The sequence below is a fragment of the Pseudophryne corroboree genome, chromosome 9 (assembly GCF_028390025.1).
Source record: "Pseudophryne corroboree isolate aPseCor3 chromosome 9, aPseCor3.hap2, whole genome shotgun sequence".
In the NCBI taxonomy this organism is placed as follows: Eukaryota; Metazoa; Chordata; class Amphibia; order Anura; family Myobatrachidae; genus Pseudophryne; species Pseudophryne corroboree.
The window spans coordinates 64,056,456-64,073,202 of record NC_086452.1 but is presented as its reverse complement, the minus strand read 5'-3'; the positions used below and the strand labels follow the sequence as shown (position 1 = coordinate 64,073,202).

At 42.8% G+C, this 16,747-nt stretch overlaps 1 protein-coding gene across 2 annotated transcripts in view; it reads left to right on the top strand.

The window, feature by feature from the left end:
* Positions 1–1,493: 1,493 nt before the first annotated feature.
* Positions 1,494–16,747, top strand: part of RNF220 (ring finger protein 220) — a 355,867-nt gene continuing 340,613 nt past the window's right edge. For both annotated transcript variants that reach the window (XM_063939465.1, XM_063939464.1), the window contains exon 1: positions 1,494–2,133. In XM_063939465.1, the coding sequence (XP_063795535.1) occupies positions 1,509–2,133 (625 nt within the window). In that variant the 5' untranslated portion in view covers positions 1,494–1,508. The remainder of the gene's footprint in view (positions 2,134–16,747) is intronic.

Below are 16,747 nucleotides of genomic sequence, written 5' to 3'. Positions count from 1 at the left end.
GTTTTTATTAGTCTCGGAAGGGGGGAACAGCAATATGTTCAGCGAGGTGTTTCTTGTGCCCAGTCGCAGATTTTCTGTCCTGCTTTTGTTTACACGGCAGGTTCTAAATACGCTCACTATAAGAAAAGTTGCTGTTTCCCTGGTTAAAAGTTAACCTGTTATTGGCCGCAGTACTTAGGGCCACAATGGCTCCTTACTGCTGTTTCCTAAGGCCTAGTTGTAATACAACAGTGCATTATCCTCAAGCTATTGGATAAATTCAGTTATTGTCATGTTTACAGATTGTTTCCTTAAGATTACAATTTTCATCTTGAAAGAATCATCTGTAGTTAAGCAGAATCTAGAAACAGTTGCCTCGGTCTCTCTCTTTTTACATGATATATATATATATATATATATATAGCTTCCATTATGTTCCTTTCCGGAACGCTTTTGAACTGCACAGATTCTGTGGCTGGCTACATTCACGCCTGCATTTCACCTGGTTTTAATCAGCCACAGAACCTGTGTAAATCATAGGCGACCCAGATTAAAGAGATATTATAGGAACCTTATATACATATATAGAAATAAATACATCAATATACACACACACACACACGCGCGGCAGAGACATGCCTGCTGTCGGTGGCAAGGAAAGGGTTAGTGACAGGTACGAAATGTCAGCTTCAGACATAGAGACGTTTTTACCAGAACAAACAGATCATTTGCCGGCCAGGAACTGACTGCAGAAGAATTACAGTGTCTGCCGCAACTGCTTTAATACGAGAGGGGAGTCATTTCTCATTAGGGCCGGGATGGGCTTTGCTTAACGAGAACGGTGATTTGGTTATCTTTCTTCCACAAGCTTTTATCTGCATGTCAGTTTAATCTATATCTCCCTACCTATCTGTTTACCAGACAATATCTCCCAGGTCCTCATACATCTACATGAGAAGTGTCCGACTTCAGATCTCTGTCTGTGAGCCTCTCACCTTGTGTCTCAGCGTGACCTGCGCCTGCTGCTGGTCTTATTAATGCCCCTCTAGAACCCTTATTTAAATGTCTTAATAGTCCAGGCAACAAGTCAATGTCTAACACTGTTATTGTTCATCGCAGATACACAGATATATTTTGCTGTTGTTGTGTATGTAAATATTTGTTAACACGTTTATGACGAACCTTATGTCATTAATTATCCTACTGCCCCAACACAAGGCAATCACGGAGCATGGGTACTGGTGCAATTAATAGATTTGGTTAGTAATTGGTTATATATATATATATATATGTCTATCTTTCTGGGGATCAGTGTCTAACAATTGATAAATGCATGTAATAATGATGTAATGATTCCCTATGTAACACCCAGGTTTACTCTTTTGTTTTACTTTCTTTATCGGTGGATACAGGTTTCACAGGGGAGAAATGAAGTGACATTTCCCACTTGGTGCCAACATCCTATTGGTCTCGCAACCGGAGGACTCTATACTGAATTTCTTGACTTGGCAAGAGGCAAAGTATCCGAGATGGATCTACACCGGGCTGCCTTTAAGATGGAGAACTCTTCCTTCCTGCCCAACCCGCTGGCTTCGCCTGCCTTGATGGTCTTGGCATCCACCGCTGAAGCCAGTCGTGATGCCTCCATACCTTGCCAACAGCCCAGACCTTTTGGCGTGCCAGTGTCGGTGGATAAAGAAGTACACATTCCTTTTACCAATGGTTCCTATACCTTTACCTCCATGTACCACCGCCAGGGCGGTGTTCCAGGAGCATTCTCCAACCGTGACTTTCCACCTTCTCTACTCCACCTCCACCCACAATTTGCCCCTCCAAACTTAGACTGCTCCCCTCTCAGCATGCTGAATCACAGTGGCGTGGGTGCATTCCGACCCTTCACCTCCCCTGAGGAGCGCGAGAGTTACCAGTCCGCTTTCACCCCAGCTAAACGCCTCAAGAGCTGCCATGACACAGACTCCCCGCATCTGCGCTTCTCTGATGCTGATGGGAAAGAGTATGAATTTGGGAGGCCGATCCCAACAGGTTCCCCGGGGGGACTTAAAGTGGACGATGGAGGGAAAAAACTGTTTGCCGTGTCCGGCCTGATATCAGACAGAGAGACATCCTCAAGTCCAGAGGACCGTAATGACAGGTGTAAGTACTATTTCTATATCCCATTACTTGTCACCCACTGACCAAGAGTCTCTGTATCCACCTGCTAGATCCAAGTTAATACTTTCAATGATTTTCCATAGTTTGTATCCTTTACAAAAAAAATAATACATATATCATTGCATAAGTGATATCACTTCGTTTGTGACGTTGCTGTGGGTGCATAACCAATAAGGTCAACATTGACTTTGTCTTCAGACAGAGGGGATGCAAGATTAATACTAATATTAATACTGAGTGAAAAATGATAGCAGTGTCAAAATGGGATTATATCGGGAACTGTGGGCACCTAATTTTTGTAATTGTTGAACTGTTGCATCTGTAGTTCAGCTATATGATTCCAACGTTTCTGCATATATTAATTTTTTGGGTAAAAGGTGAAAGTGTTAGGTGATGAGGCACACCATGAGGCACGCCATATTTGTAATATATCACCCGTATTTGGTGGCGCTTTCAAGTTTGTAAAATAATAAGGCATCCTCTTAAAATGTGTCCTTTCATCCTAGATGATGACCCATCTACTCTGAGCACTTGTCATTCCTATAAGACCCCTTGACTGAGCCCATGCATAACGTGGGAGCCAGCCTACATATTGCTGTATGAATAAGTAAAATCTCCGTGTTACAGGCCTTTGCTAAAGATAGCGGCACAACTGACAGTACTGCAAAGTATCCCACTGCCGTTTCTAATTCGCTCTGCAGTCAAAAAAAAAATGACGCATACTTATGCCTCAGATGATAAAACTCTGGCAGAAGCTTTTCGGATCATTTTTAACCAAAGTGATATTTTTGTGTCCATTTTTTCCTCTTCTCCCTCTGAATGTAAATGTCTTTTCTACCCTTAAAGTGAAACTTTAGCATTTTCTATCTTCCGTGTGCAGCGTCTTCTTGTTATAATGCCACAGAGGGTAATTGAGATGTCCTGTCTCTTTCTCTCCAGTCGAAGCTACTTTCCTGAGCTGTCGACTTGAATTAGACACCGAGTTAACTTTCCGCTACCAAAAAGGCTTCAGTTTAAGCCCTGTCTACCTTTCCCAATCTCAGCGGCCGTAAAAGCACTTTGCCTTGTAAATCTCACGCTCGTTGCTAGTGAGATGTATTGCTAAGGCCTTGTCTTACCAACAAAACGGACGGGATTTGACATAGCAGTTTCCTGAACCCCTGAACCACTGGGGACAACATTTGTAAAGGCTGTTAGTAAACTCATGACAGACGTTGCTGTATACCAACATGTGCTAGGAAATGAAAAGCCTTTCTGTAATTGACAAAGTAATTATTTGAAATTCATTTAATATGTTATACTTTGTTATCAGTGCTGCAAATATGTCTACACTTTGCGCTAACATTATTTTTAGACTTTATTTCAATGTGCATTTATTTATATTGATCATTTAGCCTATAAGATAATTCACGTGGAGGAACACCTAGAAAAAATACAGTACACTGGAAACCATTGACTTGGCAAATTGTAGGCACCTGTCCCAGAGAGCTTACAATCTACAAATACACTGAAGTCTAGATGTGACTGCTCTCTAGTTACTTTGTGATATTATTGATATATTAGGAAGTTCCGTTGTGTATTTTTTTTATTTCTTTTGACACATTATTGAAAGCAACAAGTAATTGGCTGAAAGGAAGATAAACGTTTATGCAATTTTTATTTTCTTCAAATTCAGGTTCCCATAAGTTTTCTGGCATGAATTAATTACAATGAATGTATTGGTGATGTACCTGAGAGTGCTAAATCCCCAGGGACACAGAGTAGAATGCTGATTATCTAGCGTTACATTGGGGTAGATAAAGGGGTGTTCTTAAAATTGCTGCCAGCTGTACAAGCACTGACCACACGACCATCACCCTTAGTCTCCTCGCTGCGGTCTGCCCGCCGGACGTGGGAGATATTCCTGGCAGCTCACAAGCAGGGCATGGAAAAAAGAAGTACGGTTGGGAGCCCATCTGCCCAATCTTGGCTGGGCTTGGGTCTTTTGATGCCAGCTTCATGCCCTGAATTTGTAATCAGTGCTTGCATAGTGATGTGGGAGTACATTTGCCCACCAATAGGATACCTCTAGCAGCTTCTGCCTGTTCTTCCCTCTCATATGGTAAGGCCTTATAAGGCCCAGCAGGAAGAAAAAGAAATCCAGTTTATTTGATAGATTCTTCCTGGAAATCTCACTATGTCAGGATCTCGACGTTTACTGTTGCTGCAACTATAATGAGCTCAGTTTTATAAAAATAAATATAGCAGTGAATGAGCTCAATGGAACCTTTTTGATTCCTGTAAAATTGTTTTTGCTTAGCGCCCACGAAAGCTCAAAAAGAAGTGTTTTGTTCCAATCTTTTATAGAAATGTTATGCGTTCTGAGACTTTATGCTGACTGATTAGCGCTGGGAAACACAATAACGACACAGTATAAATCCAGTAGTATAAACGTATACTGTAACCAGGCAGGAACTGGTGTGACACCTTCACTGGTGACATGGTATTACTATAGTGATAATTGCATTGTGGCTCAGTGTTATGTCATCCCCTTGGAATGAAGATCCATGTGTGTATTGCTGGTGAGAGCGACATTCCTGCAGGAGAATATAAGGATCCAGCTTCCTTCCTGAGAGGCAAAAGGTCTTAAGATTGCAAAACTTTCAAAGAGTGACACACAGTCCCAGTTTTCCTGCACAGGGACCGTGTGTTGTGTCTACTGGGGACAAGAGGTGAATTTTGTGCAGGGTGTGGGGGGTCCTGGGACTAGGTAAGAGGTCAGATAATCAGTGACCGTGTGATTGGCGTCCAAAGAGGTTATCAGGATTAATTATGTCATTTCTTTCAAATTTGTTTTATTACATTTATGTTATGCGTAACCGGCAAAATCGTAGCAGGTATCTCTACCACACAATCAAGAGAAACGACTTGATCACAGATGGTATCAAAAGTGTATATAGTTTAAATAAATAAATATATATATATATATATTTAAATATAGATCTATATATATGTGTGTGTGTGTGTGTGTGTGTGTGTATATTAAATTTGGTGACTCCTGCAGCTAAATATTTGAAGGGGAATTCTGTGGGGTGCTTGGTTGGGACCCTGTGCTGTAAGATGGAAGAACGCATGGACAGAAAATGTATCACCTGTTTTGAAGTCTTATACGCAGTCAGAAATGGTGAAAAACAGTTGATTGTACCGACGTAAAGTACCCTCCAGCTGTGGAAGAGTTAAAAAAGTTCCTTTCGTATCACATTAAAGCAAAGTGAACAAACGCGCACTTTTTTTATGGCCCCGTTTTGCGGCCACAAGCTGCAAAGCAAAAACTTTTTAAAAGACTCTCGTAGTCGCCAGGGGGCTGTTTCCTTGCCCAGCATCATGTGGATGACCCCCCCCCTTGCCCCCCCTCCCCCCTGCAGCCTGGCTACCTCACACACAGTGATATCCTCTTGCCTGTAACGGCAGCCGCCTCATACACTTCCATCCTTATATCCGCCAGCTGCCGCCCTGCGCTTGTGGTGTGAGCGTGAGCTTCATTTCCCGGCACAAGTGTTGTGCTAATTAGATAGCCTGGCAGTGGAGTGAGTAGTACTTAACCAGATGTTGTAATGGCTGGAGAGCCCTCTCCCCCTCCTCACCTCCTGTAAACATCTCTGCTCTACATCCATTTGCCCTTTTATGCTTGCACACTATTCACCAGGGCAGAGGAAATCTCTTTTCTGATCCCCCGGTCTCCTCTTCTCATGCTAAACACCCAGTTGTAAAGCACAAACTCTGAGCTGAAAAATGCAAATCTGCTTTTAATTCACTTTTTTTCCCTGCTTCATATTCACTTTCTGCAGGCTTGCACGGGATGGGTTAAACGGATGCCCATCTTCAGCTCCAGAAAGCCTGTAATTGCCTATATAATTATTATTATCTTCATTAAGGGCATACAGCATGTTATGGCTGCTCAGGGATGGGCAGCTGAGTTTAGATTACCGCTCCGTGGCAGAGAATCTTCTTCCCCTCCATTCATTTGAACATGATCTTATTCTGGTTTGTTTGATTTTATATCTCTGAGCTGTAAATAAATTTCACGTTAACGCCTGTGCACGAGCGACGTTAACCCCTCGCTGCAGGAGAGTAGGCTCACTGCAAAATAATTCTGGCTGTGAAGTGCAAGGCTACCCTCCCCCCCCCCCCCCCCCCCCTCCCAGCCAGGACAAAGAACGGTTAACAACTAGCGGAGGGACATAGGGGCAGATTTATTAAGCTCGGTGAAGTGAAAAAGTGGAAGGTGATAAAGTAGCAACCAATCAGCTCCTAACTGTCATTTTTCAAACCCAGCCTGTGACATGGCAGTTTGTATCTGATTGGCTGGTGCGTTATCACCTTCCACTTTATCACTTCACCGAGCTTAATAAATCTGCCCCTCAGTACCTAGCAGCCAGTCCACTATATACTGGGTATTTGGATCTCACTTGATACTGAAGCTTTGCGCAGATCTATATGTGTGAGAGGAGAATTGGCTATCGATTGATCAATAGGACATTGGGACATGTGTGATCTGATTGGAGACCTCCTCTGAATACAGCTGTGACATGAGTTCTAGTACTCCTTATATATTGCATATTTATTGATATCATTTACTATCGGCAACAAAAGTGCGTTGTGTGCAAGATGGCAGCAATTTCAAAATAGGCATTTTTCTGGCGGTCAGGGATCCGCTTAGTGGTACTCTCTGGATAAAGTCCCCAAACTATTATGGCAGATGTCCCCTTGTCATAGTAAAACTTAAAAGGGTAATTACGTAAGAAACTCATCCCTGTCTTCAGGCACACACACCGACAGATCAGTATACACATCATGTCCAAGTGCTGTGGTGGTGCCGGTTAGCCGAATGTCCCATTAGAAAGCCCCCTTCCTTCTATGAGGCTGCAGTACGCTATATTTGCCCGATAACGTTATTCACTTACTATTGTGAGATATTTGGGTGACGGAAATGTAATATTAATTCTACATTAATGGGGTTCACAAACTTATAATAGGTGCACGTTCTTCAGACGGGTAGCAGTTGATTTACCGACAGACACAATACCAAAGGTCATAGGTGATCATTCCGAGTTGTTCGCTCACTAGCAGTTTTTAGCAGCCGTGCAAACGCATTGTCGCCGCCCACCGGGGAGTGTATTTTCACGTTGCAGAAGTGCGAACGCCTGTGCAGCAGAGCGCCTGCAAAAACATTTTGTGCAAAACAAGACCAGCCCTGGACTTACTCTTCGTGTGCGTGATTCTAACGTTGGAGGGTTGGCTTTTGACGTCACACACCCGCCCAGCCACACCTGCGTTTTCCCTGGCACGCCTGCGTTTTTCTTAGCTCTCCCTGAAAACGGTCAGTTGACACCCAGGAACGCCCCTTTCCTGTCAATCTTCTTGCGGCCGCCAGTGCGAATGAAAACGTCGCTAGATCCTGTGCAAAATCACAAAGGCCTTTGTACCCATACATCGCACGTGCGCATTGCGCAGCCCATACGCATGCGCAGAAATGCCGATTTTTGGCCTGATCGCTGCGCTGCGAACAACGGCAGCTAGCGATCAACTCGGAATGACCCCCCTAAGCCATTGGCCGACAGTCAAAATACAGACACGGTCCAAATACCGGCATTCATTATGCTGCCATGTTCAAAATGCCAACATGGTCAGAATACCGACATTTGAAATGCCGACATGTCAAAATGCCAACATGCATTTTAAAGGAATTTTCCCCCCAAAACAGACTTGTTCATACTTTACCATCCCAATGGACCTGGAAGGGGAATATAATAGTCTGTCGAGCGCAGCGAGGCACCGTGCCCGAAGCATGGCGAGGGGACACGGTACACTTATGCGGTGTCCACGTTGATCTATGTCGACATTGATATAAAAAAACCCCAGAAAAACTCATGTCGTTATTTTGACATGTCAGCATTTCAGATGTCGGTATTCTGACTATGTCGGCATTTTGAACATGGCAACATAATGAATGTTGGTATTTTGCCCATGTTGGTATTTTGACTGTAGGCCAATGGCTGTAGAGATTATGTGTCCGTCGGTAATTTATACTAAACCCCTTTAGACATCACTTTACTCAAGCGTCCTAGACCTTTGTGTAATGATGTCCTGTCCTGACAACTTCCTGTGGGCAATTGGTTGTATGTATGCCATAGGCGAGGGAAGATGCGGAAATGCTTGAGTGCTGTGAATACCTTTTTGCCTTTAAATGCCCTTTGTAAATGACCCTAAATGTGAGGCCCTTATTATATCACTGTAAAAACACTATCAGTTTATATCATTAGATTTCATGGTTAGCAAATGTTTTACAGGAATAAACGTTCGCATGTCTGGGTTTCACTAGCTGTAAAAGTTCAAATTGAAATGCATTTTGGGTGAATCATCTGGGATTTTCCCCTGAGTGCATCCACACGCTGCAGTTGGTGGGAAGTGATTCCACAGTGGTAAAGCTGCCACGTTGTTGCACGTCCACGTTCCCAGTATAGTGATCGCAGACCCTGCGCAGTTTATACCTGAGGGGTTAGCACACAGGTGATAATGTGTCTGGTTAATGTGGAAATTGTTTATTTCTGAACTGTATTATGTGTTCTAAGTAAATCTTTTCAGGATGAGTTACAGTGTTGTGTGTGGGGTGTATCGTGTTACTCCGTGTTGTGCTTCTTCCGACAAAACACATTCTTAAGATAATTTATCGGTGTTTCACCGGCCAAACCTTCTACAGCCAACGCAAGCTACAGGAGCAAATCCCTCTATATATTTCGGAGTATACGTTTATTTATAACAAGCTCATTAGTCAGATATACAGATCCATCATACTTCCCTTTTCAAACCTGCGAGGAAATAATGGGGTCTGGGTCTCAACACAGCCTAAATGCGTCTACCTAATATATAGTACTAGAAAATAATCACGCAAAGTGTTATTTTCATGAACACGTCCTGTAGCGAAGGTTGTAAACGCAATAAGTGTTGAATTTAAAAAAAGTCCGCTGTGATGCGGGCTGTGGCGTTGTGATGAGAGATTGCGTCTGTAGACACCGGGTCCTGCAAACTGAGGCCGGTTGCATTTTATGGTTTTGTCACAGGCCCGCTTCACCGGCTGACGTATTTGCAGCCAAAGGCAGCTCATATCTGCGCCCTCTTTACAACACGAATCGCTGCCAGAGGAGCGGACCGGTGACTGGCACTTTGATTTATGTCCGTCATTGTTTCCCTTCCACATTTTAGGGCTCTTTTTATATATTTCTTTACAATGGGCTTCTAGGAATTTTTGTTTTATTTCATTTTTTTTGCTATTTATGACTACAGGTTTATTCGCATTTTCCAATTTTGGATAGTTTTTATAGAGGCCAGGTTATGAGTTTACCCGCTGCTTTATGTGCATTAGAATTCATAAAGCTGTCAATAAAATACATTTTTTGAATATGTGTAACAGAAGAGGATGTCCACCGGAGATTGGGGGCAATTTTAACAGGTAGCAACATTTTTGTCCCAAATTTTACGGCTGGTCTCTTAAGTGGTACGGCAGCTGCACATTGCGTGCTGTATCTTTACTCCTCAATGGTCAGAAAGTATAAAAGAACTGGATTATTATTTTTTTTCAAATAAAAGCTATAAAACTTTTATTTTAATATATACATTATTATAAAGAAATGTGCGACAGTTTAGCTCAAGCAATTTCTCCAGTTAAGCGATGAAAGCTTTTTTACTGTGTAACCTTTCTGCTTAGTAAAACTGAAGACGGAAGATGGCATTTGTTCTGGGTGATTGTTTAAAGGAAACTATCAATTTAATAATAAAAAAATAAAAATAAAATAAATAATTATAATAATAAATTAATCTAATGAGCACACAATAGTATTAACTTACCAACCTTTTGGTTGTAGTATTGTACTACTTGGCAATACAGGTATTCTTTAGTGACACAAAATATTCTAGGGGGGGGGGGGGGGGGGCATTATTACATCTTTAAGAAAAAGGGTAGTGCTCTTATCAACCAATCAGATACTGGCTAGTATTTATTTCAGTTCAGGTTAGAAAATGAAAGCAATCATATGATTGGTTGCTATGTCCCATATTGCACAAGTCATACTTATGCCCTTATTTATCAATGAGTGATAAATTTCACTGTGAGTGATAAATTGCACCAGCCAATCAGTTCCTAACTGCCATGTTACAGACTGTGGGGTCTATTTACTAAGCCTTGGGTGGAGATAAAGTGGCCAGGGATAAAGTACCAGCCAATCAGCTCCTGTTTTTTTTCAAACACAGACTGTGGCATGACAGTTAGGAGGTGATTGGCTGGTGCTTTTTCTCCGTCCTCTTTATCTCCATCCAGGGCTTAGTAAATAGATCCCTGTGTTTGAAAAATGACAGTTAGGAGCGGATTGGCTGGTGCAATTTATCACTCACCGTGAAATGTATCACTCATTGATAAATAAGGGCGTAAATATCCCATAATGCTCAGACCCTTCAAATTGTATACAGTGGATTCTGTGGGACGGAGGCAGCACCAGGCCTATCAAATCATTAGGAAATATTGGGGCAGATGTATTAACCTGGAGAAGACATAAGGAAGTGATAAACCAGTGATATGTGCAAGGTGATAAACGCACCAGCCAATCAGCTCCTAACTGTTAATTTACATATTGGAGCTGATTGGCTGGTGCGTTTATCTCCTTGCACATATCACTGGTTTATCACTTCCTTATGCCTTCTCCTGGTTAATACATCTGCCCCATTGACCTCACAGAGGCAGAAATGTCCCTATTTTGTAGAGAATTTATATCAGCTGCATCCTAATAAATATGGACTGAGTCCACACAATGGCTGTGCGAAGGTTTCAGGAACACCTTAAGGGCTAAACAATAAACAATATTAATTATCTTACTTGAGGTACATAGTTATTCAAAATAATAAAGCCTCCTCATATGCAAAACAGTGTAATGTCACATCACTCTGATGTGCTCCAGGATTACCCCCCAGAGACAGCTGGCGGTTTGGAAGCACAACTCCCAAGGTGTCTAAAATATTAATGAGCAATTTTAAGGTCATGGAGAGCTCTCTGCCTGGAAGGATGCATGATCTAATGGTGCAACCTGACCGAGTCTCAGCACTGACTCCTTCTTTGTGTTTTTATGTTTATGTATCAGACTTTATATCGGTTTTCTTGTAGTGAAGATTGCCAAAACTCTGATTGTGTAATATAACATTGTATATTGTGTTCTGTGTGTATCAGGTAACAATGAGGGTGGCTGGAGAACCGCTAGGATGAAGCACAGAACCCAGGTCTTCTCTGTATTATACAAAGTGTGTGTTTGTTTCTTTACACTGTTGCGTCATATATGTGACGTTGGCCGTCCTCGCGCTCCATCCTGGAGTGGAGATATGCTTAATTGAAGTCAGCGCTAAATAAACTCACCTTGTACAGTGTTCTGGGCTTTGTTGAACCTTATCCAGTCCTGTTCTTGGTACTTTCATCTATGTGTGATTGAAATTTCACTCCAGGGACCCCGGTTGGGTAAAACCAGGAGTGGAGCTTGAGATCAGAAGGACACACTGGTGACCTGTCACCGCTGAGAGGTGTCCGTATACTTGCTCTTGTCTTTATCGTTCGACTTCTTTTCTACCACTGATTGTGCATAAGTTGCCACCCTGAGAGGGACAGTAATGTTATTCTGTCAATATCTTTGCCATGGAGATAAAGTCTGTGCGGGGCACTCTGTCCACACAAATCACTCATGGCTCAGGAACAAGGAAGGAGAGAGATGTCAATATGTGCGAGAAATGTTAATTATGGCTTTTAGTGACATCCAGTGACAAATCGGCCGGCGAGAGACGCGTCAGGGGTTAAATGCGATGGCTGTGCAGAACTTGTTACAGTTTCCTGGCTGTTCAGTTCATCTAGAACCAGCTGGATAAAATGTATGTCACAGTGGAGAATACTCAGTGAGGATGAGCTTTCATGGAAATACCTTTTTTTTTCCCTTTAAAAGTACAAAAGGAACTATTGCAAATTGGATCAGCCAGGCACAGAGGGGGGTTCTCATGCTCATTTGTCCAACGCCAAAAGACAAATAAAGGCTCAGATGTCTGCAGGGAGCAGAGCTTGGATTATACGTATTCTGCTGCTCCAGTATTGTGCACCATGTATGAACCTTTAATTCACACGTATTATTTGACTATATATTTTGTGCCCACCGAATGGGTGTTACCCACTGACTTGATCACACACGCCATTGTAGCAGTAAACTAAGACTTGTTATATGCACGTATAAAATGTATGGGAACTATTCCATACGCAAGCTCCAAAGTGTCTTCACCACATCGATCGCTTTATAAATGAAAAGAGTTTGAAAATTGAGACACGTCTACCTTTAGATCGCTGCTTCTTTACATGAGAAATACGAAATAAAACTGGTCTTGCGAAAATATGGGTAGTGCAGCAATTTCAGGACCTTCCGCCAGTCTCCGTGTTTGTATGAGATAGAATTAAAGGCCTACGCTGGCCGAGGGGGTCTGCGTTTTCTTAGCGTATTCTTACTTTTCTTACGCTCCAAGGAGTTGGATTTTTTCAGACATTAGATGCGATTTTGTTACAGAATTTATAGCGTACGCAATTTCCCGGGGTAATCACAGCCGCTGTGCCTTTGAAGTTACCACATAACTGCTATACAATGGCCCTCATTCCGAGTTGTTCGCTCGCAAGCTGCTTTTAGCAGCTTTGCACACGCTAAGCCGCCGCCTACTGGGAGTGTATCTTAGCTTATCAAAATTGCGAACGAAAGATTAGCAGAATTGCGAATAGACACTTCTTAGCAGTTTCTGAGTAGCTCCAGACTTACTCGGCAACTGCGATCAGTTCAGTCAGTTTCGTTCCTGGTTTGACGTCACAAACACACCCAGCGTTCGCCCAGACACTCCTCCGTTTCTCCAGCCACTCCCGCGTTTTTCCCAGAAACGGTAGCGTTTTTTTGCACACACCCATAAAACGGCCAGTTTCCGCCCAGAAACACCCACTTCCTGTCAATCACATTACGATGACCAGAACGAAGAAAAAAACTCGTAATGCCGTGAATAAAATACCTAACTGCATAGCAAATTTACTTGGCGCAGTCGCACTGCGGACATTACGCATGCGCATTAGCGACTAATCGCTCCGTTGCGAGAAAAATATAACGAGAGAACAACTCGGAATGACCCCCAATATTGTGCTATGTAATAGCTCCTTGTGTATGTGACAGTAACAGTAAAAAGCTTCAGTCTGGTTTTTTCCCCTCATCCTGGCTGTTGATTTCTTCCTTCTTGTTCCATACAGATTATTGACTGATTTGATTGATGCATATTGGGAAATTGTTTGGCATTGATACAATCGAGTGGTCTTGATGAGACAGAGTTAAACTGTAAGTAATAATTTGGTTTAGTGGATCTTCCGTAAGGCACCAACTTTCCTATCTTGCTTATGGTCAGTCTTGCAATATGGGAATCAGAGTGTGAGCTCGGAGGGCGCAGTGAGTGTGAGGATATGTAGGAAGAGGCGCTGGCAGCTCCCTGTGTATTTGCACATAGTTATGCATGCACACACACACTGACAGGCGAACTCCCATATTCTGCGGCTCAGCAGACAAGAGTCTGGCAGGTGAAGATCGATTGGACGTTACACGTGATGGATGGGGAGAATCTGCTGACATGAGAGGTGCGGGGGTGGGCACATTTTTATGGAACGTAAAACCCTTTTTTGGGTGGCGAATAGTGGTTTCCCTATGGCAGGGTTTTTTCATGACTGTTGTGAGAAACCCAAATGATTATGGTGCTTACTTCAAATGGATTAAAGGAAGATTAATAAAAATCCACTTTGCTGACATTATAGTTACTTTATCATTGATAGACTTTAACTCTGTCCGTAAATCCACATACTGTGCACCTTCTGCCGAAATCTTCTTCTTCTATGACTAAAATGCAGACTTTCTTCTTATCCTGGACACATTTCTGTTCCTAAACTTGCAACACTCCTAAGGGTACATTTGATAAAGGTCGATTTTGGTCGATGTTGATCGATTTTAGATCGATCGTAATCGATGTTGGGTTTCCAGGGTTAAAACACACATTTGCTAACATTTAAAAATGAATATAAAAAATCGTCTACTAGTAAATGTGTGTTTTAACCCTGGAAGCCCAACATCGATTAAGATCGATCTGAAATCGACCTTTAGTAAATAAACCCTTTAATGCTTATTCTGTAGGTAACGTTCCTAATTCCAGACTAACATCTTCCTTACTCTGAGACTTCTTTCCCAAAATCACTTTATGTATCCCGAACACACAACTTATTCTTATGCTGTAATACATTGGGCCAGATTTAATGAAGTCCGTCTGTGCGGGATGCCCGCTTAACTCTGACTTTTTTGAAACCATGCCTAAACCATTTCAGTGTTCCAAATTGCCCGCACCTTTCTTTCCAAACTGCAACTTCACAACAGCTGAAACACATTTTGTCAATTTTCTAAATCACATTCTCCTCTTATCCTAAAATAAGATTTACCCCTTTCCTAAATCATTCCTCTTATTCTCTCAGCTTCTCCCTAACCTAGACTGAATGGTGAACCCTCCCCATATATAACGCTCCATCCTATAGCACCTTGTTACCCGCCTCTACCCACCTCCTGTCCCCTCCCAGACCTTCTGTCCAATGTCCTAATCTCATCCTGGCTCTTGTGATAAATGAATTGTAATAGATAGATATCCCATTTACAAGACGTGCCACCGTTTGCTGGTAACGTGAGCGACAGGTTTAGGGCCTGCTTTATTTCAGATGCCGGGGTAATTACACAAGGCTTAGCATATGCAGGCAGAGATATGATTCATGCTCGCAGCGACTGGCATCACACAGCTGTTTGTCGGATAAAATAGAGGAACCGTGTCGTTACAAAATGTTCCCCTTATTATACCTCATTAAATACAAGCCTGCGATAAGTTTAAGCTGCCAGGAAACAAAATGTATTACCCCTGTAAAAGCTGATAGAGGGTCCTCCGTGTGTGTCCCTGCGGTATTGTCTGGCTCTTTGTTTTTTACCCCCTTACAACCCAGCAACAAGAAAAATGATATCTCTTTTTATCCCTGGCTTCTCGTTCTCACTGCCCACCCTCCCCTGTGTCTCCGGACCCCCTTTCTGTCAGCTTGCTTCGGCCGGCCCTTTCCTTGTTGGGAGATAGCAGATAGCATGCAGTGTGTCCATAGTAATTAGCCCCAGCTTTCACTGAGGACAAAAGGGTAAAATTCTGTATCCTGCGCTGACAGTGACTTTCCTCTGTACATGACCATATTGCCACTTTCTCTCTGGGTTCCTCCTTTACCCCATCCCATTATGTACCAGTTCAGTCCCTTAAGTTTGGTAATTATAAGTATATTCAGTGAAAGGGTGAGCGTCCAACATTCAGCGCATGACGCATACTTTTATCAGATTGGATCATTCTCTGGAAATGGACTTTACCATAGGACGCTGACGCCGGATAGATGTACTCAGGTATAAAACTCCCTTTATATCGGACATTTCAGGGTGTAGCAATTGCCAACTCAGCAAGTTGTAATTTAGAGTTGATTCTATTGGTTATGGATCAGTGGGTCGATTTGAAAAAGATCGACAGTGTCTAGGTCGAACCCAAAAGGCCGACACGAGAAAAAAGTTGGCATGGTAAAATGGTAGACATAGCAAAAGTCGACACAGGACATAAGTTAAAGAAAACTAAAACCATTTTGGTGTTGTTTTCTCACCAAGCTGCGGGCAAGGTGCCTCACTCCGCTACCGGTGCGCTCAGCACAGGTTACTATTCCCAATCATAGTCCACGTGGATGGTAAAGTATAAAAAAGGTGAAAATTAAACAAAAGTGTAAAAAAAAACATGTCGAACTTTTCCTGTGCCGGCCATTATCACGTTGACTTAATGCAAGTCGACCATAGTGTTGTCGACCTATCATCCGGATACCGATTCTATTCTATCACAAGGATTATGTTACATGATTATTTGGGACAAATATCTAAGAAGGTTTGTATGCAGCCAATAGTATTTATTATAATGTTGTAGTTTAAGTCATTTGGCAAAAGGCGAGCGAAAACTATTGCACTGCGTCTGATCTTTGTCCAGTTCCACTAATTGAGCCTGATTCTGAGCAAGCGCGTCAGCGGGCGAATCTAGCAGATTTCAGCATAATGGGGGTCATTCCGAGTTGATCGCTCGCTAGCAGTTTTTAGCAGCCGTGCAAACGCTATGCCGCCGCCCACTGGGAGTGTATTTTACATTAGCAGAAGTGGGAACGGTTGTATCGCAGAGCGCCTGCAAAAAATTTTTGTGTAGTTTCACAGTAGCTCAAAACCTACTCAGCACTTGCGATCACTTCAGACTATTCAGTTCCGGATTTGACGTCACAAACCCGCCCGGCCACGCCTGCGTTTTTCCTGGCACGCCTGCGTTTTCCCGCACACTCCTTGAAAACGGTCAGTTGCTACCCTGAAACGCCCACTTCATGTCAATCACTCTGCGGCAAGCAGTGCGACTGAAATGCATCGCTAGACCCTGTGCAAAA